Here is a 25,348-nt window from a genome sequence, read left to right as displayed (position 1 = left end):
TAAGATTTTTTTAATGTTATCACAATATAAAATTAATTAATTATATTTTTTTTAAATTTGTTATCATAATACTATTAATTGAAAATGAGAGTAGTTTTATTATAAAAATTTAATAAATTAAAATAAAATTATAAAAGATTTAAGATAAATTTGGTAATCTTTTTAAAAAATTATAATTTAATTATCGTTATTTTATCTGTCATATCTTTTGGTAATTGAAAATTACCAAAATTTGTTATTACCTAAAATATAGATTACCAAATAAACACTCACATATAGTGTGTTGTTATTCAAACTAAGAATTGTACTTGTAATGATTCTTCAATAAAATTACTTATACATATTTTTGTATACATAAATTATGTGACATCATCTGATTAAATGATTTTAATTTAAAAATAAAATAATAATAAATCATATAATGATATATTATTTATATACATAATTATATATTTAAAAGTATATATATATAACGTTGTTCATTATTCTTATACCTATAAACCAATGGAATTTGTTTGAGGATTGTTGAAAAGTTATTTTAAAATAATAAAATAAACTTAAAATATGATTAAAAAATATTTAAATTATAGTTAAATGAAGGCTTTTACTGAAGTTTTTTTTTTTTTAACAAATAATATTTACTTCCAAATATTTCATTTAATAATATATACTTTTCTTACCTTCCATAATATATATAGTAAAATTATTAAGAAAAAAAAGAAAAAAAGAAACTCTGATATTTAAGTTCATGTGACACGATATAAATACTGTCACGACTTTTTCTTGTAATAACTCTTGCCGCCTTTGCAATTCAATTTGCGGGACACAGACAACTGTTCTGTAGACAGAATCCGAGATGATCTTGTCATTAAAGATTGTAATTGAAGTCAAGGTTTGGGGTACTTTTGGAATTCCATCTGCCCTTTAAATTAACTTTTTCCTCAGTTGAATTAGACGGCCCTTAATTAATTACAGTTAAAGAAAAGAAAAGAAAAAGAAAAAGAAAAGAAAAGATTTACAAAACTACAAACGGAACGGTCTGCTTGGAACAGCGGTGACAGAGATAGAAAGAGGCGCTACTCTCTTCTTCAACAGTTTGGTCTAGTTGAATGGTTTAAGCTTCGCATTTTTTTATTTTTTTCATTATTCTTTGTAGAAATTCTTTTGTTGTTTAATTTTGTAGAAGTCCATTATAGTTTAAAATGGAAGACAAGTTCAACTTCAAATATTTGTGTCTTCTGCGCTTGGTAATGTATTATTATTGAAGGCTGTGAAAGTAGATCGAGAAGCAAGCCAAGTCTCTGATCCAATCAATCTGCATAAAATATGGTACTTATAAATGACGTTTTTATTAATTTCTGTGCATTTATCGTTTAATTCTTGTTCATTTCACTTCTTGCTGCTATTAGTTTTTTTTGAATTCTATAATATGGTTAATAATTTGTCGTCGTTTCATTATGTCGCAGAACTGATCTGAACTTTGTTGAAGCAAAAGCGGATAGTAATTTATATTTTCGTGATGTTTTGGATTTATTTGGAGTAATGTGTTTTGATCTATTGATTCTTTTCGCCAGTTATGAAATATCTTAAGTTTATGTCTCCAGCCGTCAGTTGTTGACTTGCCATTGACCGCAGCTTCTTGTTCCAACCTTGGATTAAAGTTTAATTTCTTTTGTGGTTTATTTTCTTTCCGGATACTTTTGAGTATAATGTTGATTAAATTCATTAAGGGTCAGGTTTAGAATCTTGGGGTTTGTGAGGAGGCTATATTATATCCACTTTTCCCCATTTGGTTTTTAGTCATTAACAGTTTACTTGCGCTGGTATTTTCGCCACGAACTTAGAGCTTGAGGGTTTCATATTTTAAATACTTTTCGGTGAATTATGTACAAATGAAGGTCACATCTTTCACATGCTGAGACTCAAGTTTGAAGAATCTTTGTTCTTGGCTGCTACTTTATGATAAAAAGAGTTATTAAGTTTATATTGAAGAGTGAGATTTTTTTTTTCTTATGCCATTTCTTTGTTAAGTTTTGAGTCGCCCTACAGTAAAGAAGGGGAATTTATATTTGGGTATGAGACATATAGATCCAAGTAACTGGAGTTTTGAGAAAGTTTAAATTTAAATTTCCAAACTTGTTCTATTAATTTATACAAAATGTTTTGAATTGCAAACTCAGTATGATAGATAATACGTGTCACTGATGGAGGGAGTGGGTATGGATGTTATTTCAAATGTATTTTTGGATTGACATCACTTAGCTTGTTTATGGAATGTACATGAGGATGCTATCCTGGATTCTTTTGATTATTATACTATAAATTATGTGAATGATTGTAGTAAAGGTAACTGAGCATCTCACCCAATATTTCCTCTTTTCAATTATGTAACATGTTTTTTAATACTAGTATCAGCCATGCAATGTTCACAATAGAAATAAAGTGCCACCAGTGATTCAAATGGTAAACCATTGACACCCTTGGCTTTGCAGACTGCTGCTGTTACTCCTGTTGGATCTCTTGTATGGGTGGAAGATCCTGAAGTAATGTGGATAGATGGTGAAGTTGTGGAGGTTAATGGCGATCAAATCAAAGTTCTCTGCACATCTGGGAAGACCGTGAGTGCCTTTACAAACTACTCTTAAGCTTATTTTATCAAGTATTAACCTTAGCTGGATATATTTTCTCAACTTCTGGATAACAATTTACTAATTTATCGTTTGTAGTTAGCAAATAGCCTATTGCTGAAGTCTCTCTTGTCAGACATTGAACTTTAAACTCATTCTTTTGTTCTTAACTTTTTTGAGAACATAAGACATAGTGGTTGAAGGTATTCTGAATGTGGGCCTCTTTATTAAAATTTTGAAAAATTTCAGGCTGTTGTTAAGGCTTCTAATGTCTATCCCAAAGATGCTGAAGTCCCATCATGTGGAGTGGATGATATGACAAAATTGGCTTATTTGCATGAACCAGGAGTCCTCCAGAATCTAAAATCAAGATATGATATGAATGAGATTTATGTAAGTGTTTAAAGAAAAAAAATTTAATCACTCTTCTTCTTTCCTTGCCTTGGCTTGAGTTGGAGTGGAGGGCAGTTAAATTTGTATAAATGGGTGTTGAGGAATGTTTTATTTATTTATATTTTCAAAATTTGCTGGCAGAGTAAGGCTAATACATTTTATGTTTCTTCCAGACTTACACTGGAAATATACTGATTGCTGTGAACCCTTTTCAAAGACTACCTCATCTTTATGATAGCCATATGATGGCTCAATATAAAGGGGCAGCCTTTGGTGAGTTGAGTCCACATCCGTTTGCTGTTGCAGATGCTGCATACAGGTATTTTGTCTCATACCAGTTCAAAGTTATTGTTTCTGTTACTTGTCTTACACTAGATAATACCATGGATGTGGATGCAGACTTATGATCAATGAGGGAATAAGCCAGTCAATTTTGGTTAGTGGTGAAAGTGGGGCAGGTAAAACGGAGAGCACTAAATGCCTCATGAGGTATCTTGCTTACATGGGAGGTAGAGCCGCTGCTGAGGGGAGGAGTGTTGAGCAGCAAGTTCTGGAGGTAAAGATGCCTTGAACTTTCCTCTTAGTTCTGTTTGAGAATTTTAATGTTGAAATATTGGATCTTTGGAGTATCATTGTTACTCATGCTTTTGGTTTGTTATATTTTATTATTACATTCTTTGGTGGTTTTATTGTATTTGCAGTCCAATCCTGTTTTAGAAGCATTTGGTAATGCAAAGACTGTAAGAAACAACAACTCAAGGTTAGAAGATTAAATGTTTATATTCTTTTATGTTGTAATTTCTCACATTATATGTCTTTCTTTTTTTTGGGGTGATCTATTTTTTATTTTCTCCTTGTAACTTCTACAGTCGTTTTGGTAAGTTTGTGGAGATTCAATTTGACCAGAGGGAAGAATTTCTGGAGCTGCAATCAGAACTTATTTGCTAGAAAGATCACGTGTTTGTCAAGTGTCTGATCCTGAGAGAAATTATCATTGTTTCTACATGCTTTGTGCTGCACCACCACAGGTAATTATCCTTTAAATGGGTCATATAAAGTTGCACTTTTGCTCCACAGAAATTGCACTCAAATACTTATCGCCTTCTAATCCTTTCTTAATTTAAATTGAAAGCTCTGTTGAGCATGTGCAATGAATATAATTTGGCACTGATAATTGCCCTTTATATACTTAAGTTCTTGGCTGACTATGGTCTTTTGAGGTTTATGCTGAGGAATCAGTGTGTTGACATATCTAGAGATGTCCAGTTACTCCTTTAGTAGTCATGGAAACTGATAGTAACAGAAAGTGTTGGGGCATCTCAATTGTGGTATTATTTTATGAGTTAAAATGGAATCAAGATTAAATATAAAGCATGTTGCTTCCAAAAAATGAGCTGTTCTGTAGAAATCCCTGAAGATTAGTTTGGGGATAAAGCCGGGATAAAGCCCCAGAGTGCTTTATGACCTTTTTCTTTTTTCTCATATCTGGAAATGGAGTACAGATTTTTACCACTAGATGTTAAATGCAAAGCAACAAATTCTCTTCTTCTTTCGGTCAGATTCTTCACATTCTATTCTCTTTCATTTGTCAGGATATTCAGAGGTTCAAGTTGGGAAACCCAAGAACATTTCATTATTTGAATCAATCAAACTGCTTTGACTTAGATGGGACTGATGATGCTAAGGAATACATTGCAACACGAAGGGCAATGGATGTTGTTGGAATAAGTCCTGAGGAGCAGGTTTTTTTCCCCATTTAGCAAGTTTTTCCAACTGTGAGATGCTATGTTTCAATGCAAAGTATCTATAAATTATATTTTTGTTTATACAATAAACCCTTTGTCAGGATGCGATATTCCGAGTTGTGGCCGCTATTCTTCATCTTGGAAACATTGAATTTGCTAAGGGGAAGGAAATAGACTCATCAGTTCCTAAAGATGAAAAATCTTGGTTCCATCTAAGAACTGTTGCTGAACTTTTAATGTAAATCAATAATTACATTATCCCTTGCTCACAAATAAACTTTATTCTTAATTGTATGGGCTTTATATGCACTTGTGAAAAGAAGAATAAAAATTCTTTGTTTGGATTTCCAGGTGCAATGTCAAGGCCTAGAAGATTCTCTCTGCAAACGTGTGATTGTAACCCGTGATGAAATGATTACAAAATGGCTGGATCCAGAGGCAGCGGCCCTCAGTAGAGATGCTTTGGCAAAAATTGTGTACACAAGATTATTTGATTGGTATGATTTGCTTCCATACTGCAAAAGAGAATGTCAGAATTGACTCTGCTTTCTGTTTACTTGTTCCTTTGTTCACTTCTTTTCTATTAGTTTGAGACTCTTTTATTAATTATTTCTCCGTACTTCTCTTCTTGGTTCATTAGGATTGTTGAGAAAATCAATAGTTCAATTGGTCAAGATCCTGACTCAAAGTCCTTAATTGGTGTGCTGGATATTTATGGTTTCGAGAGTTTCACGACAAACAGGTGCTTAATCAATATGCCTTTTGTTTTCATAATCGATTGAAATTGGTTTCAAAGCCAGTTAGTGCAAGCAGTGTTTATCTGCTTCAAGGTGTAAAATGGCATTTTCAGGCTTGATCTGTGGCAGTAATATATGTCTTCTTGCTTTTAAAATAAAGCAATAATCAAAGGTGTAATTGCTACACCTTGACAGTGGAGGCATAGAACTCATTGACTGAGTATTTCTTCTCCAATGATATTTTGTGTAATAAAAAAATTTTAGTTAAATCACATTTTCTGAATGGTTTTACATATCACAACCATCTTTCTCCCCTCAAAAGACGATGAAAGATTCACTATTCTCTCCTCTTCGGTATTGTGATTGCAATATCAAAAAACGAAATTGATGATTAAAAATTTTGTTTGTTATTTTGCGTCTTAAATTTTACCTGTCTAGGAAATGAAATGTCCTGTACAGATGTTATGGGTGTGAGAGCGGCTAAGCAAGATTTCTATTTATGTGTTGGCTCCGACGGTTCTTTGTCTTTGAGGCATAGCTAGGAACTGTTATCATTATTATGCATTCTAGTATCTGCACTGGTGGTGATTTTGTCTTCATTTAGCACAAAATAGTGAATGCTAATTATCTGTTCTGCGTTTCCCTGCACAATTCATTTTCAGCATTTTAATAACCTTATGTGCAAGGTTTGCCATCGATATACTTTGACATTTATCACGATAAATTAAGCACCCTATGATTTTTATTAAACAGTTTTTGTAAGTAAAACAAAAGCAGGTGCCACTATTTGTTAGGCATTCCAAAGTACTTTTTGGGAAGAAAAGGGAGAAAATGACTTTTTGACTGACATTATAAATTTATTGCTTTATTTTTCCTTCTCAAAAACTTGTAGCAGAATTATAATATTCTTAAGTTTCCAAAGTAGTTATACATCATTATCTCTCAGATCTTGTTCTACTGCTGCATGATCACATCTTTTCACTAGGCTCCAAGGAGTGTATTTGGTGGCCTACCATCATTACAGTGCAGTGTGAATTGCTGGATTGAGCATCAAGAGATAGGTCATCCCCTTGCATTGTTAAGTTCTTGCCTAGAGTTGAATGTAAAGCTCATGGTGTTTTGGTTGCTTGTGCTGCCACTTCTTTTAGGGAATCCGTTACAGATGAAGTTGTTCATTCATTAAAAATTGGCCACAGTGATATAAATTTTTTATGTGGATGCTTGGTTGATGGATTCTTCCATGTGATGATGTGATGCTAAGTATCTTGTCACTTTTCGCAGTTTTGAGCAGTTTTGTATCAATTTGACAAATGAGAAACTTCAGCAACATTTCAATCAGGTTGGTTTGTTAAATGCATCTCTGTTTCTTCAGCATTCTTGGAGTCTCCTCTATTTATCTTTATTACATAGTTTCTGATGGATAAACATATATCTGGGCAGCATGTATTCAAAATGGAGCAAGAAGAATATACGAAAGAAGAAATTAACTGGAGTTACATAGAATTTGTTGATAATCAAGATGTTTTAGATCTCATTGAAAAGGTTTGTGGTGTCTATAGCTGCATAAAAGCTTTGTGTCTAGCTTTTTTTTTACCCACTTTTGACTATATTTAAATTCCATGTCAGTGAATCTCTGCTAATTCTTATAATTATTAATTTGGTATACTTGTGTTTACTTATAAAACAGGATGTAAAGACGCATCACAATAATGCATACCCTTTTTGTTTAATATCTGATCTTATGATCTTACTATTAATTTGTCAAGGTTTTCATTCTACTTCCATTCCTGTTGTATATAGTGTGCTATTGTTCTTTAGCTCGATGGAAGGGGTTGTGGTAGATAAATTCATTATAAAAGCTATTGTCCCTGTTATGATAGTCCGATACCCATCATGAAAATGTTGCACTAGTACAATTAAACGGCCTGTAGGATTTTTCAATCTCTTTGTGGAGTATTCTGGACTGGATGCAGTGGTTCAGAAGCTCTAGTACATAATCTCTGTTTTTACATGCTCCTCTTCCTTGTCATGTTTTTATTCCTTCCCTATTTTCATCTTTACTTTTGTTTTATTCTTCATTTTGCACTAGTCTTTAATTAGCGTTAGAATATTTCTGTGAAATGTTTTTCCTTGAGATCAAAACTTAGCTTCAACTGTGTAATGTATGTGTACCAGGTAAGGTACTGATATTAATTAGTACTTTCAGTTGTTATTTATTTTATTGTTCTTTCTCAATTATTTGTTTTTCTTGATGAAAGTGGAGCATTGCTAACATGTCAATTAGTAATATATGGGTATGGTTTCATATCAATCACTTCATTTGTTTGTCTATTTTCCAGAAACCCGGTGGCATAATTGCTCTTCTGGATGAAGCTTGGTAAGCACGGTAGTGAGCTTGTACTGTTATTTCACATTGATTTCAACAGTTCCTTATACACCAATTTTGCTTGTTAATTTACAATTTTCAACATTGGATTTGAGATTTCTTGTGGTGAGATAACTTATGCTTATGTTTTGTAGTATGTTTCCAAGATCAACACATGAAACATTTGCTCAAAAGCTGTATCAGACATTTAAAAATCATAAGCGCTTCACCAAGCCAAAATTATCTCGTAGTGACTTCACAATTAGCCATTATGCTGGTGATGTAAGGCTACCTTAATTGTTTCAGTCTGTGTTAGTTTATAGTTACATTATAGAATCTAGACCTATGAAGTGTAGAAATCTTTATGTTTTAAGTGCATTCACTAAGAAATTGGACTGTATTTTGACAGGTCACTTACCAAACAGAATTGTTCTTGGACAAAAACAAAGACTATGTTGTTGCTGAACATCAGGCACTGTTAAGTGCTTCCAAATGTTCCTTTGTAGCATCTTTGTTTCCACCTTTGGCTGAGGAATCTTCGAAGTCATCAAAGTTTTCTTCAATAGGTTCTGGATTTAAGGTTTATAATTTTTCTCTTCATAAGGAATTTGATTTTTTTTGTTTACTCCTGTGGGTTATGAAGTCATCTTTTGTCCTTGCTGCAGCAACAACTGCAATCATTGCTTGAGACTCTAAGTTCCAGTGAGCCACATTACATCCGCTGTGTAAAGCCCAATAATCTTCTTAAGCCAGCAATCTTCGAGAATGAAAGTGTTTTACAGCAACTGCGTTGTGGGGTGAGATAAAAATTCTAGATGTTGGACCTTGATTTATTTTGTGTTTATAGGCAAACTCTGCTTGCATTTATACAAGTTTATATGTATAATCTCAGGGAGTCATGGAGGCAATCAGGATAAGTTGTGCTGGATATCCTACTAGGAAACCATTTGATGAATTTTTGGATCGATTTTGCATACTTGCACCTGAAGTTTTAAATGGGAGGTACTGTAATTGTGTTCTTTAACTTATTAATTTTTTTTTTCAGGCCATCTTCTGACTGCTTATATTATTTTATGTTAGTTCTGATGAAGTCGCTGCTTGCAAGAGGCTCCTAGGAAAGTAGGACTTGAAGGCTTCCAGGTAATCATTTAACTATTGATCAAACCATCTTCCTAGTATGTGATTCTGTTAAGATTATTGTTTTTAATGCTGAGTTGTTGATTTTTCTCTAAAATGTAATGGTCATAAGAATTGTCAGCTTTTGTCCATAATGTTTCAGTGACATGATACTGATGCTTTTGTTTCATTATACTTTCTGTTTTGTTGGAGATACATACCTTTTGTCTTCTGAATCTCGTGTAACTGCCTCTTAAGGTCTTTTGCAAGTATTGTTGGTGATCTAGTTTGTTTTTGCAGATAGGCAAGACAAAGGTTTTTCTTAGGGCTGGTCAGATGGCGGATTTAGATGGACGAAGAAGCGAAGTCTTAGGAAGATCAGCTAGCATTATCCAGAGGAAAGTCCGTTCTTACTTGGGTCACAAAAGTTTTATATTGCTTCGCCGATCTGCTATTCAGATTCAAGCTGCATGCAGAGGTAATCTAAGGCTATTTAGATTAGCTTGGTAATCCTCTCCCTAAAGGCTTTTAGATTGGATTTTTCTCAGTTTCTGTCTGTGGCCTGCAGGACAACTTGCTCGTGAAGTTTATGAGAACATGCGGAGAGAAGCTTCCTCTCTTAGGATCCAGAGAAATTTCCACATGTATATTGCTAGGAAAGCTTATAAAGATTTGTGTTCCTCTGCTTCTTGCATTCAAACAGGGATGCGCGGGATGGCTGCTCGGAATGACCTCCGACTCAGAAGGCAGTCTCAAGCAGCAATTATAATTCAGGTAGATCATTTTTTTAACTTTTTTTGACTAAATAAGTAGGTTATTGTTTGCTTTTTTTTCATTGTAGCCTTGTAATGTGTAAAAAGTTTCTTGAAACTCTAATGTTAAGTCTGGAAACTTAAGGATTTAGGGAAGAATTGATTGCATGATGTCCAATCTCATTTGTCATGCTGTGACTGGCTGAAGTTCTTTTGTACTTGGATTAACTTCAATTGTATACTCCAGAGCCAATGCCGCAAGTACTTAGCACGGTCGCATTATACAAATTTGAAGAAAGCAGCTATTAAAACACAATGTGCGTGGAGAGGAAGGGTTGCTCGCAAAGAGTTGCGGAAGCTTAAGATGGTGACAATCTCTTTCATTTTTGTCCTTCAATTCATCATCAGATTCTTTCTTACAATATTGTTTGGGAAAAATTTATGTATTGATTATGAATGAATCAAAATTTTATAGTTTCTATAAATCTTCGTAAATCATTGTTTTTCGTTTTCATATTTAACATCCTGATTTGAGGGCTGAAGTATAAGATATCCATATTCAGAGTGTGATTTTTTCAAGAAATGAAGCTCTTGTATGAAAAAAAGTGCATAAAAGAAAAGGCTGTTGTTGACATCATGCCTAGTTTCTAATCTTTTCTATGTGAATTTGATTGCTTGTTTTGATTCAGTTTATATGTTGCTTTTCTTTCTTAGAACTTAGACTTTATCTGCTTCTTATTGTACAGGCTGCTAGGGAAACAGGAGCTCTCCAAGCTGCCAAAAATAAACTGGAAAAACAAGTTGAAGAACTGACATGGAGATTGCAGTTGGAGAGGCGCATGAGGGTAAGTATAACAATTTAATAGTTGAAATATGCAGCAAGTTGGTGTTGGATGATGTTTGTCTGGATTGACTTCAGCTGTCTATTGATTTAAGTTTGGCAAAGCTGTCTAACCTTTATTTTGAAAGAGTAGTGCATTATGATAACATAGGATAATTAACTGGTCAGAATAATAGTTAAATGCAATTCTGTTCATGGAGCTTCTGTTTTGCTTCCTCTCTTTTGTTTCCACATTGACACCTGATACTGTTGCAAAGGTTGGACATTTCCCTAATTGAGTCTGTGCTTAGACATGCACCCCTTAAAACCACATGAAAGACATGCTACTACTTTTCTAGCCTAGTCATAGGCACTGGTAGCACAAGGGTATCTACCAACAGGGCCCCAATATGTGAATGGTTTGACCTCTCCTTGACCCAAAAGCTTAAGTTGATTGGCCTTAGAATCCCTATGCATATTAGTCCTGCTCATTATCTTTCCCCAATGTGGTGCACATTGCACAATGCTTGCTTGTCAGTTCATCCAAAAAAGAAAGAGGCAGAGAAAGAAGGGAGTGTAATTTTGGAACTTACAGTTGCATTACGTTCTTTTTAGACTTGTGAGTTATGTTTTGGTTTCAATTCAATGTTTTTCTTTATCCCTAATTTTTGCTTCTGTAATTCACTTTTGTAGGTTGACATGGAAGAAGCTAAAAACCAAGAAAATGCAAAACTACAGTCTGCATTGCAAGAGATGCAGCTTCAGTTCAAGGAAACCAAAACAATGCTCATGAAAGAAATTGAGATTGCCAAAAAGGAAGCAGAGAGAGTTCCTGTTGTACAAGAGATTCCTGTTGTTGACCTTACAGTGCTGGAGAAGCTTACAAGTGAAAATGAAAAACTCAAGGTAAATAGGCAAATTGTGTGATTTATTATCTGGTCAAAAGACTATTATAAGCACAGAGGAGCATGCTGGTGAATTTCTCATTTCTTGTTACTTGCTTTCTGCTTAATTGCAGGCATTAGTAAGTTCACTGGAAAGTAAAATTGGTGAAACTGAGAAAAAATTTGAAGAGACCAGCAAAATTAGTGAAGAAAGGTTGAAGCAAGCTTTGGAAGCAGAGTCAAAAATATTGCAGTTGAAGACTGCTATGCACAAGTTGTTTTCTTTGTCACTTAACTAAGTTTCAGTAATGATACTAATATCCCTATTGTTGTTGAAAGTATTGTGGATGTTACTCTATATAAGCGGTTTTTGTCTCTTTCATTTGCAGGCTCGAAGAAAAAGTTTCTGACGTGGAATTTGAGAACCATATTCTTCAGCAGCAAAACGTATCAAAAAACCTGTCAAGATGTCAGAACATCTATCATCAACAGAAACTCAGGTAATGTGCCAAATTATTGTATGGACTTTCCTTTTGTTATCTAGCTTACATGCTCTTTCTTTTTCTCACCCTTCCCAATTTGCAGAGTTTGGAATCTGAGAACCATATTCTTCAGTGGCAAACCCTATTAAAAACACCTGTCAAGAAAATGTCAGATCATCTATCATCAACAGAAACTCAGGTAATATGCCAAATTATTGTATGGACTTTAATTTTGTTATCTAGCTTACATGCTCTTTCTTTTTCTTACCCTTCGCAATTTGCAGAGTTTGGAAAATGGTCATCATGTGAATGAAGATGGAAGATCCAATGTAATGTTTCTTTTGCATGGATCATCAGTCAATATAATTTTGGGCTTAAGCTTCTTGTTATTAGTGTCACTGAAAAGTGTTGTTCATGCAGGAACTACTGAGTGTTACACCTGTGAAAAAGATGGACACAGAATCTGAGAGCAAGTTCAGGAGATCTCAGATTGAAAATCAACATGTATATTCTTGCCATAACTGAAATATGCATCATTTGTCAGGCTTTCATCTTAAATATAAATGTAGGCTGAACTATTCTTACATTTTCTTGCAACAGGAGAACATTGATGCCCTTATCAACTGTGTAATTAAGAACATTGGTTACAGTAATGGAAAACCTGTTGCAGCATTTACTATATACAGATGTCTTCTCCAGTGGAAATCGTTTGAAGCTGAAAGGACTAGTGTGTTTGATCGTCTAATTCAGATGATAGGTTCTGCAATTGAGGTATCTGGATAGCATTATTGATAATAGTGGTTTGCGTGACCGTTCCACATTTTTGCACAGATTGTGAAATATTTATCTTTATATTTGTCCCTTGTAATTTTATCTAAACTGTTGGATGAAGTGTCGGGTTTCCTCCAATCTGTTGCTTATCACGTTACTTCTCTTTTTCAATTACTGTGACATCCTTATAGCATGCAAATTTTAAGAACTAAAGTATGGTAACACTTATTTCACAGAATGAAGAAGACAATGGTCATTTGGCTTATTGGTTATCCAATACATCTTCATTATTGTTCTTGCTCCACCGAAGTTTGAAGGCTGCTGGTGCAACTCCACATAAGAAACCACCCACTGCAACCTCCCTATTTGGGAGGATGGCCATGGTATTTGGATTATTTAATTGAATATAATTCCATTACTTTTAGAGTCCAATCTGTGCAAGGAAACCTAATTTATGTGGGTTACTACAAGATCTTGCTATACTTTATTCAGGGAGGATTTTCGTGAAGGATGTTGCAACTTTTTGGTAGTCAAAACACTTTGGATGTGTGTAGTTCTATCTCTTTTGTGGATGATTTGGCTGCCACATCTTTGCTGAGTAAAAGGAGATGTCAGTGTCCTGTTGGTCAACATTAGATATGTGTGTGTGTGTGTCAGTGCTCTGTTGGTCAAAATTAGAATATATATGTGTGTGTGCTTGTCACCTTTGTAATCTCTTCATTCAAGTGTTAACATTCCTATAAAATAAAAATCTTTGTTTGAATTTCATTTTTTTTTCTAGTGTGATAAGTTAATTCTTCCTTTTCTATGATAATTGTAGGGTTTTCGCTCATCTCCCTCTCCTGCAAGCCTTCTTGCTGCCGCTGCACCAGCAGTAGTACGTCAAGTGGAGGCTAAATATCCAGCCTTGCTTTTCAAACAGCAGCTAGCAGCATATGTGGAGAAAATTTATGGAATCATTCGAGACAACTTGAAAAAGGAGTTATCTTCTTTCCTTTCATTGTGTATCCAGGTATATTTGCTCTGAAGCTTGCAGTACCATAGAATTCTAAGATATTTAATACCATCTGCTGCAGTGTACATAAACTTCAGTTTAGCTTTTTTTTCCTGTAGCTTGGAAGCTGTGGCTCTAAACTGTTCGTAACTTTTAATTTTGAATTTCAGGCACCCAGGACATCCAAGGGAAATGTACGAAGATCTGGGCGATCCTTTGGCAAAGATTCTCCTTCTAGTCACTGGCAGAGCATTATTGATTGCCTCAATACTCTTCTCAGTACATTGAAGCAGAATTTTGTATGTGACTTTATTGTTTGCTCTTTTACTTTTGACATGCATTTTTTGAGGGATGGTGAGAAATTAACTTTCTGTATAAATGGAAGGATTCTAAATGGTTCTGGTATTTCAGGTGCCTCCAGTACTGGTCCAGAAGATCTTTGCTCAGACTTTCTCATATATAAATGTCCAATTATTTAACAGGTAGTTTTCTATTTTATTGTTTTGTCAATTTATACCAAACTGCTTGGTCATACCATAATTTTCTTATGATTTTTCCAGTCTTCTTCTCCGTCGTGAGTGTTGTACTTTTAGCCATGGAGAGTATGTGAAAGCTGGCTTAGCTGAGTTGGAGCTATGGTGCTGCCAAGCAAAAGATGAGGTAATTTATTTTCATGGGTTCAGAACTCTTATCTTGGTTCACTGTTTTCCCTGTGTAAATTTGATTGGTGATCACTTGCTGTATTATATAATGTACTGAAGTTTCCCTGATTCTTATTCTTAATTCCTTGGATTGCAGTATGCAGGCTCCTCATGGGATGAACTTAAGCACATTAGACAGGGTGTTGGATTTCTGGTATGCCATCTTGTTTGATATCATAGCCCTTTTTATCAATGAAAGCCAATGTGATGCCATCTCTTCAACATATGTTTTTGTATCTTTTGATTGCTTTATGACTATATTTATATGTTGACATTAGTTCTCCATCTCTCTGTTGTTTTGTGTTTTTTTTTCTTATTCTATGGGATGATTGCAATGATATGTTTTAACTTGATTTCCACTGATATTCATCCACAGGTTATACATCAAAAATACAGAATTTCCTATGATGAAATCACTAGTGATCTGTGTCCTGTAAGTCTCTTGCTTCTCTCTCTGTTTCTCTCGTGTGGCTGTGCACGTGCATGCTTCCATGCATTTCTGTGTGTACACATGCACCCCTGCATGTTTCACGAACTTAACTGAATAAATGACCAAATTAGATCTGCAAGAATCGAATTTCTAGATGTTAAGGGTCTTTTCAGTTTGCCCTCTTTTTTCCTACCTGCATGCTGTGTGCAAGCACACGAGCAAAACCTCTCTCTCTGTTATTGACTCACATCAATGTTTGGTTTGTTCAGATCCTGAGTGTCCAGCAGCTGTATAGAATATGTACTCTGTACTGGGATGACAACTATAATACTCAAAGTGTGTCTCCACATGTAAGTTACTTTGTTGGAAACTCATCTTAAATGGTAGCCTTTGTTTATGTGCTTGTCTAGAGGACCTGAATGAACTACTACTTGATATATTTTGCAGGTCATTTCCAGCATGAGGTTACATATGACGGAGGACTCAAATGATGCTGCCAGCAATGCCTTCTTGTTGGATGACAATTCCAGGTGAGATTTTCATGAATGAAGGAATATTAATGGTGTCAGTGTCGTATGGAACTCTCGTTTTGCAAAATGAGGAACAGCTAATATGAGTTCTTCCATGCTATTTTCAATCAATAATTACCCACTTTTAGATGCTTAATAACCATTCTGTGGTTCTTCTTCTTGTTTGCAATGTTGTCCCACAAACAGTGTTTTAACAGCTTTTGAAGCATGTTAGACTAACTGGCATTGACTATAATAACTAATTCATATTTTTTTGATACAGCATTCCCTTCTCTATTGATGACCTTTCTAATTCAATGCAAGAGAAGGATTTCATGGATGTCAAACCGGCAGAAGAACTTTCTGAAAATTCGGCCTTCAAATTTTTACAAGAGGCATAGGAAGCTCAGGCTTGCTTGCTTTATTTTTTTGTAGGGGTAGGCAGTGAAGTAAAAAATTTCTGATCAAAGACGGAGCCTGTTGTAAATCCAATCATTTTTTCCCTTTTGACATTTTTTTTATGACACCCACGCCCCCTAATATAAAAATTTCCATTTGTTTATTGTTTTTTGGTCATTCAAGTCTGCAAAATCCATCATTGTGAAGGGGCTGGGAATAAATGTGTATATATAAAAATATTCTTGTTTGATTACTCTTTCTTTATTATTTTGTATTTTTGTGTTGGTGCCAAAAGGGAGGGGAGGGGCAGCAATTTTGATAGTTAGTGAAGTATAGTCAGCTTGCATAGTGAGGCCTTTTAATGTATAAAAGTAACAGGAAATGAACAAAGATATAAATTTTATGAGAATTATATGTTGATTGATTTCCATGAATTTAATTGAAATTTCTTGCCCTTAACATTTTTATAGCTTTTGATTATCAAATGTACCGGTGTTTTCAAAAGGCCTCGCCTTCCCCTGTTGTAAACCTAAATTACAAATTTCCCGGGTCTTGCAGGCTGGGTCTGCCGAATGTGCAGCCAGGTTAAAGCCCGTATTTTAATTGTGGCAAGGCTCTAGGTTCAGCAAATTTGCGTTGACCATTCAAGCTCAACAAAATGGGTCAATGCTCAGTTCTTTTGTGTACATTAATCATAATAAATCCCTAATAGGAATAATAATAATAATAGTAATAATAATAGTAATAATAATAATAATACAGAAAAGTCAAAGTTTCTTCCTCTAAGAAGTCAATTGAATAGCCGCTATAGAACAATAATGAAGCATTGAAAATGAAGTTGAAATTGAGGGCAAATATAGCATGAGGAATTCACATGGACAGTGGAAGCAACTTCACCTCGTGCACACGAGGCTTCACCCCACTCTACTGGACCAGCCTATTACAGATTTTGTAGGGCCTTTTAGAAAGTTGCAATGTGGGCATGCATTAATTAGCTGACATTTTGCTAATCAAAATCTGAATTGGCCTATACATTTGAATAACATCGGATAGAGATTTGGATAGTGTCAATTTGTAGGGTTGTTGGTCGTCACAGTGCAGCTGATTTTGGGTGCGGAGTTGGTCCATGGGGTTAGCTATTTTAGGTCCCCTCCTTGTTTTTCAGTCTCTTTGCCACCTGCATAATGAGGAAATTCATACTATCCACATGCATCATCAACCTATCTGCCAAAGTTGGGTCCATTTTTAAGACAAAAGAAACTAAAACAGCCACAAAATCAACCCTAGGATTTAATGTTTTTGGCAAACTAATTTGCTCCTTAACTTCTAGTTGATTTTTTATGTTCATTGAATGAGCTGCAACAGGTAAAGGGAACAATCCTATAATTGCGGTAAGGCCTGAATGATAAAGCTTTTTAAAAAAATAAAAGAAAAAAAACTAACATAAATGATTGATATTGACGTAGATCAATAGAAGAAATTTGAGTTTGTCTCTCACTAACATTACCATGTCACACAAAAAATTGTGGTTACCATTAAGGTGTCCTTCCTTCGTGTTCTCGATTTCACTAATAAATGCTTTTTGTCTAACGATTGATATTTAAATATAGTCAATAATTATTTCAGTCTTTCAAATTTATTTAAAACTTGAGATATTCAATAATAAGAAATACTATACATATCAATTTTATGTATACAAATAAATATAATTTTAAAAATTAAATTAGACTGATTGATTTAATCAATTAAATTGTCAACTGCTAATCAAAACGGTTTTGATTTACTTGAAAATCATTTTTCATGTCACACAATTGTGGTTACCATTAAGGCATCCTTCCTTCGTGTTCTCGATTTCACGAATAAATGCTTTTTGTCTAACAATTAATGACATTATCATATTGATATTTAAATATAACCGATAATTATTTCAGTCTTTCAAATTTATTTAAAGCTTGAGATATTCAATAATAAAACGATTTAATCAGTTAAATTGTCAACTGCTAATTAAAACGGTTTTGATTTACTTGAAAATCATTTTCCATGTCACACAAAAATTGTGGTTACCATTAGGCGTCCTTCTTTCATGTTCTCGATTTCACGAATAAATGCTCTTTGTCTAACAATTAGTGACATTATTATGTTGATATTTAAATATAGCTGATAATTATTTTAGTCTTTCAAATTTATTTAAAGCTTGAGATATTCAATAATAAGAAATACTCTACATATCAATTTTATTAACACAAATAAATATAATTTTAAAAATTAAATTAGACTGATCGATTAATCAGTTAAATCGTCAACTGCTAATCAAAACGGTTTTGATTTACTTGAAAATCATTTTTGCAATCAAATTAAACCGTTCTAACTATTCAATCGAAACAAATGTAAAACTAAGTTTGACTTAATCAATATAAGAAAACAATTATGAAAACTAAACTCAAAATCTTATTTATTATATTTGAATATATATATTATCAAACCAAACATATTTTAATGTTAAATAATTTCATTTATATATTTAATAATAAATTATACAAAAACATTTTCAAATATTATTTTTGAAGAATTAATAAATCTAACCACCGATCATTCAATCTGAGCATCGGTTGAAATAAACTATTCTCTTCAAAATTAATATCTAATCTGATTTTAAAAATATTATAAATAAATATACACTTATATATATTATCATATGATTAAATATTATTTTATTATTAATTTAACACATATAATATCACAACAAAAAAAAATTATACATGAAACTGCAGCCATCAATTCAATGTGAAGCCAGCAACTGATTTGGCTTACTTGAAAGGAGCTTTGATCCTTTTCGAGTCCTAATATTCCAATCGGAGATTAAATTACCAAAGACTAAGTTCCATTTCCCACCCAATGTTTGGCCTAAAACCTTTTTCAACCCTAAGTGATATAATTAACTTTTTTTACTCAATTTTTTTATTAACAAAATTTGATTGTATGTGAGAAAACATTATATACATAAATAATAATATATTATTATCTAATTAAATAATTAAAAATAAAATAATATTTAATCACGTGATAATATATTATTATTTATATATAAAATTTTTTAATAGTATATTAAGATTAAAATTTTAATTTATCTAATCACTAAATTTTAAATTTATTCTATTTAATATAATTAATTTTAAACCAATATAATAATCTAAATGAAATTCCCCATTTAAAAAAAAAAAAAATACATGTTAACTCCTCAAAACATTTGTTATAATAAACATTAATAAAATAAAATAATTCATTTGCTCGAAGGGATCAAATCAAACCCTTAAAGTGTTAATTTAATTTAATTAAGTGAATGTTCATGAATCTCCTTGAAGTTAAAACGTAGGAACCTTGAGATTCTACCATTCTAATACAAAATTTGGACGCAGATTAAACCTATAATGCAGTCTCTCATTTTGGTAGGAATTTACCAGGACAAGCAACAATTATTTATAATAATTTACTTGTTACAGCATTGGAAAAAGTAAATGCATTGTTTAAAGAATCAATGAAGGTGAAATGCATTTTACTCTAGCATTCTACTATGACCACATGATGCGCATGTAACACTGAAAAGACTATGATTGACCTCATCTTTTTATTTCATTTATGCATGGTATGAAAATGAATTAATATGCATTTACAATGGATGATTAATGTATAATGATAAAAGGGTCAAATCCATTAGGATCATGTAATTACAATTAATAAATCTTAATTTAATTAAGATGGCCATTGGTCAAATGATCATAAGTTGTATATTAAGATTAATAATCATAATTAATTAATTAATCCACAGCTTGCCATAATGTGGGAAGGTCAACTACTTTTGACCTAACCATAGAAGTTCATGTGATATGTACATATAAAATAATGTCTAATGAACTAAGATAAACCAGAAACTTATATATAAATTTCTCATCACCTCTCATTAAGATCCAGTGAACCACCACATGTTTTCTCCTAATCACTTGAATAATTTATGTCTCTCTCTCTCTCCCAAACTTGGAAAACTAAATCTTTGTGGGAGGTTTCGGGTATATATAACCAAGAAGTAATGGGGGCGGCACCTAGAAAGTAGAGAATTGTATTTGAAAATTCACCAAAATTATAAGGTCATGTTCCATTAGTTCTCTGATTAAGCTAATAAAAAACTTACAGTGTTGCCACATGCAGAGCTTTGGTTGCGCCAGGTGCAATGTCCCTAATTGGTATGTGGGCATAGAAAGAGAGAGAAGAAGAAGAAGAAGAGAGATGAGTTGAATGTATATATAAATTCATTCAGAAAACAGTTTTACCGACCTAATTGTTCTTCTAAATTAAAAGGAATGAAACGAAAGTCAGAAGGCTGGAATGAGGTCACCCACATTCTTCTTCAATCATTTCATTCAACCACAACAACACTAGTCTCTCGTATAAATTACTCCCATGTTCTCTTTCCCGTGATAATATTTCTATAAAAAATATTTATGTATTTTTTATACAAGCATTAATTATCAAGCTTACTTATTATTACAAAGATAAAATAATTTGATCAGTCTCAATAACTCAATGAATTCACTGATATTTTCTAATCTTGTCTAACCGTTTACCACCTCTCTCATTTCTCTATAAGTGATGTATAAAAAATTTATCACATATTAATTAGAACATAAAATCAAGTTGATGGGATTTGAAATACACCTTTCTTCAAGTGGGGTTAGAATTTAGGTGACATGGTTTCACATGCCAGCAATCAGCCGTCCCCTTCAAAAGACAAATTAAATTATATTTTCACTGGATTTTACCCCTTTTAAAAATATATAATGATATCCACAACCATTTAACATGATTTATATACTTCACAGCTAGAGAAAACAAGAAACAACAAACTGAAGTAACAGCTCAAAAATGACATATATGTAATAAAATTAACAAATAAAAAGATTCCTTGTTTCAATTCCAAAATTCGAGAAACCAAAGATTAAGAATCAACGTGTGTGACAGTTTGTGGTAGGTGACAACTATTAGGCCAAGACAAGGCTACATATACAGGAACTGAAACTCTTGTAATAGTTCATGAAACCTACTTCTTTCAACTATAATTAAGGCGCATGGAATATTGACTTAATAACAATTTCAAATGCATTAATATTTTGACCATATTTTATATGCATTAATATTTTGACCATATTTTATATGGGTTTATCTTTCCATTCCTTGACAAAAATCTTACAAGAGATAATTATTGTTTTATTTTGGTTCCAATCATTTCTACTAAGTTTTTATGTCCTCACATATCGTAACAAAATCCAAACACATGCAAAGAAATATTCCTGTTAGAATTAATTAGTGCTCTTTTTTTGGTTCTATATTAGTGAGAGGTTTATTGAGTCACATGAGATAAAACAAGAGAGAAGAGAGTTTTAAATAAGATCTTCTAAATCTTTCTAAATTCTAGTTAATTAAGACTACAGATTCATAGTTATCAGCTTCGCTTAGCATGTTATATGTAGAATTTTCCTGTCAGCACTATGATCCAACTATGAGAGAGAAATCCTACTTGGAATCCTCTTAAGTCATTGATTTATGAAGGCGTTTACCTTTTTAAGTTGTTTTAATGATTGGATAGCTAGAAGATGCAATTCTTTATATCGAAACCATAATTAGCGTATTAAATTTGAAATTGTGGGTGCAAATGCTTTGAGAGAAATGTTATATCCCTTATATATATATATATATATATATATATATATATATATATATATATATATATCTCACTGTTGAGAGGGAGAGCTAAAAGGTCTACTGGAAACTAAAACCCTTAATTTTAAATATCTATTAATACCGCTGAATTTTGAATAAACATTAAGGTAAACTTGTGCTAAGGGTAACTAAACATATTCTTAAGGGTTAAAAAAAAAACAGAAACACAAGGTACTAAGCATAATTTATGAATAAGGAAAAAAAATAAAACTAAACAAAAAAAAACCCACTAATTAATAAGGCATAACATTATCAATATGTCATGTTTATTATGTAACGAATTTTTGATCGATGAAAACTAGTAAAATCGACATATGAAATATTACACTCAAAATAAAGACCCGTAAATATGTATCCACATAATAATATATGTGACATCAAACCAAAAGTATATAAAAGTAAAACGGATTAGTACCAATATAAATACGATATTATAGGAGATTCTTTTGAATAGTTAATAATATCAATTACTCCTACCTAATTGAAATGTCCCAAAACAATCTTTGATGAGATATAGATTACTTTGTACTATCAACTAAACGTCAAACATCCAAATAGGTAGCACATTTAAATTCACTAACAAGCCGTGCAGTGTGATATAAAGTGCTAGAAGCAAAAGAAGAGTTCACATTATAATCAGAATTCTGATAGAATTGGAATGGCACCGGCACACTGCTAGTTAGTTAGTTACATATATTTAGTCGAAGAACAATATTATGAATATACATTTTTTAGTGTATAAATTAGTACATATATAGATGATATATAATCGTATGAATGAATGTTATTTTATTATTAATTTAAAATCACTTAATTACATGATTATATATACTTATTTATATATTTAAAAATATATATATATATGCATAATTTTATTCATAGTCAATACCCAAATTTTTCAGCTGAGTGAAGTCGGCAACTAATATTCCAGCAAGCATAAACTTGAAATAAGGCAGTCAGTGATATACTAATGATTTCGCCTTTCTAGAAAACTTTTCTCTTACGCGTGACTTGAACTAATAATAGATTTAACAAAAGGTTTGCATAGTTTATTTAGCACCAGCTTCTCAGCAAATATAGCCGACCAGGGAAAGCTTTAACGAAAGCCCAAGGAAAGGATTTTGCTATAAAAGAAGAAGAGAAGAAAGAGTAAAGAATAAAATAGAAAAAGTCCCATAATCTATATTTCCTAAAAGTAGAAAGCTTGATTACACAATAGCTGGTTAACCTCCCCAGAGTTGGATGTGGAGCAATGCAAGCTGGTGGTGGTGGTGGTGGCTATAGAGATAACCAAATCACATATCCCTATCTTATCATGAAGAATGGGATATCACCAAGAATTTTTCGAATTTATTTCTCTTTCATATCCCTTTTGTTATGTAGTCTTTGGAAGCAAGCTATAATAAATTAACCATATAAACGCCAAACTCATATCTTCTCAATCTTTTCATCAAAAGGAGAGACTCTATGGAATTGAAGGCCTTAATGCACATGCACTCTCTACTTCCTAAGAATTTCACTCAAGAGCACTAATTGGGCTTGTGGGACACCCCATGATTTTTACAACTCAAACTCTTTCGTTGTAGTCTCAAAGTTGTATTTTAATTGTACCTGACATAGGCTAAACACCAGAAAGTACAAACCCTAAAATATTCTCATTAATCACCATAATAATCATCTTCATATTAAAAACCTAAAACCCTACTTTTAATTCTCAATCATGAGGACTCGTGTCAAATTATTATCTTGATAACCGAAAGCAACAACCTCTATTTAACTTCCACGTATTGTCAACAAATACCAAGGTTTAGCAGAATAGCATAATAATAAAAATTCACACTGAAAAACTTACATGATCTTGCCAAGTGATTTTTTCTACTATAAACAATACTTTGTGACATTAAAAGAAGTTAACACCTGCAGATAATCAATATTCAAATTGAGTTAGCTGAGCATGCATGCAATTTGCCCTATCTAGGGTTTATCAGCTACGAAGGGCACATAGTTTTTTTTTTTTTTTTAAGTCAGATTGGAACTTGGAAGGGAGATAGAACGCACTAGTATGGAAACTAGTAAAGAAATGTTATTGGCCGAATGTGGGACCAAAAATTGGCAGCAGTGTGATCAAGAAGATGGTTGGCCGAATGGGCTTTGTGGGACCTTTCAAGCCGCAATCCCAATGCTTGGAGTCTACTTACTGGGGGTCCAAGTGAATACTAGTCCCTCAGTTGCAAATTGGCTCATCCACTCCACGTGGACGCATCATTGACTTCCTAGTCAGCACTCCCGTCCGCCACGTGCGCATCAATTTCCAGAGATTTTTGAAACCCTACGTGCTCTCTAAGCTCTTGGTGGGTCCATAGATCTGATGAGAATGATATGCCATTTTCTTGCTCCCTAATTCTTCATCCAAGACTTCGATCGACTCGACGCCATGTGAGGTAATTTTATGTCAGTAATGAGGAGTTTCAAACATACAAGCAAAGTTTCAAATTCTTCTATAATATTTTTAAATTAAATTTTTATATAATAATTATGGATAAATCTACTAAACGGATGGATTGCGTTATATGATCAAAAATTTTTAATATTTAATCAATTCTACAAATACGAGTTAACTAGCGAATTACCTACAGACATTAATTTTTTATTATTTTTCTATTGTTTGTATTATTTTAATATATTTATATCATTATTTTCAATTTTTTTTAAATATATAAGTATTTTGTAAAACACTTTTTTATAGATTTAAAAAATTTTGATATTAAACATGAAATGTATTAGTGTTCATATTCTTTAAATTTATTTTTAACATATTTATTTTTAACATAATAATTTTTTTAATTTTATAGTATATTAGAGTTCATTTCATATAAAAAAGGAGAAACTATATGAAATTTATATTTGATCTTGTAAATTTGATGTTAAAAAGAAAGAGTAAAATAAATAGAAAATAAATAATGGGTGGCCGCAAGCATATTGATCTGCCTACAAAAACTCAATACCTATGGGTACAAGTTAAAAAATCTAAAACTCATTTTTGTTTTTAAACGAGTTATCCCAAATTTTAAGAATAACCTATCCATTTTAATAGATCTAGTTGTGGGTCTAGTTAGTAGAGATATCAAAATTTTTCATATGGATGCATCATTTGATTTTCATCACTAGGAAATTTTTTCCTTCAAATGAAAACAGAAACTACTTAAGACCCCTGTAACCTCATCTAAATAGGGAAGAGCTTCCAAGAAAGAATAGAACAACACTCTGTACTAAAAGCACATGGACATCCCTTGTTAAGAGTATGCATGGTTTGGTTTGATGTGATTTAACAAAATTTTCAAACTAAACTAAAAAAATACAATTTGATCTAGTTTGAATTACGATTTAAACTATAGTTATCAATATCTTAAAATATATAATATGATATGATACAAATAAAAAAAATACATATTATAAGGTGTATTGAATTAAAATGATACAATAAACATATCATACGATATAATACATATTATTAATATAAATTGATATATTTTTTAGAAAAAAATAATAGTGCATTAGAGTTGTATATAAAAAATTTTAAAATATTAAAGATATTTGTGATATTTGTGATATTTTTCAAAATAATGACATGACAATTATAATATTTTATTATTTTAATTTTTAAAAAATGTAACATATAATATAATATACAATACGGTAAATTAAATTTTAATATACAATATAATACACGATTCGATTATTATAGTTTGAATTTTTTAAAATTATTCATTTCTAAATATATATATTATTTAATAAAATTAACTGAATTATAATTTTCTAAAACATAATATACACGTGTAAAATAAATATAA

The 25,348-nt window shown here is 32.3% G+C and overlaps 1 protein-coding gene across 1 annotated transcript; it reads left to right on the top strand.

Moving 5' to 3' along the window:
- Positions 1 to 897: 897 nt before the first annotated feature.
- Positions 898 to 16,159, top strand: LOC123223797 (myosin-6-like). Its single transcript, XM_044647166.1, is given in 43 exon segments — positions 898 to 1,329; positions 2,493 to 2,618; positions 2,877 to 3,020; positions 3,194 to 3,339; positions 3,420 to 3,576; positions 3,722 to 3,780; positions 3,890 to 3,924; positions 3,927 to 4,048; positions 4,613 to 4,762; positions 4,867 to 5,003; positions 5,117 to 5,127; positions 5,130 to 5,262; positions 5,406 to 5,507; positions 6,784 to 6,841; positions 6,943 to 7,044; positions 7,842 to 7,879; positions 8,023 to 8,149; positions 8,277 to 8,447; positions 8,533 to 8,664; positions 8,760 to 8,869; positions 8,948 to 8,979; positions 8,982 to 9,007; positions 9,284 to 9,461; positions 9,552 to 9,757; positions 9,983 to 10,102; positions 10,482 to 10,580; positions 11,249 to 11,461; positions 11,574 to 11,713; positions 11,829 to 11,850; positions 12,025 to 12,120; positions 12,206 to 12,250; positions 12,342 to 12,425; positions 12,522 to 12,692; positions 12,929 to 13,075; positions 13,513 to 13,704; positions 13,857 to 13,985; positions 14,098 to 14,168; positions 14,247 to 14,346; positions 14,485 to 14,541; positions 14,764 to 14,820; positions 15,087 to 15,167; positions 15,265 to 15,347; positions 15,610 to 16,159. Coding segments are annotated over 43 exon segments (4,530 nt in total). The 5' UTR covers positions 898 to 1,326; the 3' UTR covers positions 15,728 to 16,159.
- Positions 16,160 to 25,348: the final 9,189 nt, after the last annotated feature.

This window comes from Mangifera indica, chromosome 8 (assembly GCF_011075055.1).
Source record: "Mangifera indica cultivar Alphonso chromosome 8, CATAS_Mindica_2.1, whole genome shotgun sequence".
Lineage (NCBI taxonomy): Eukaryota > Viridiplantae > Streptophyta > Magnoliopsida > Sapindales > Anacardiaceae > Mangifera > Mangifera indica.
This window is presented reverse-complemented; position numbering and strand designations above follow the sequence as displayed.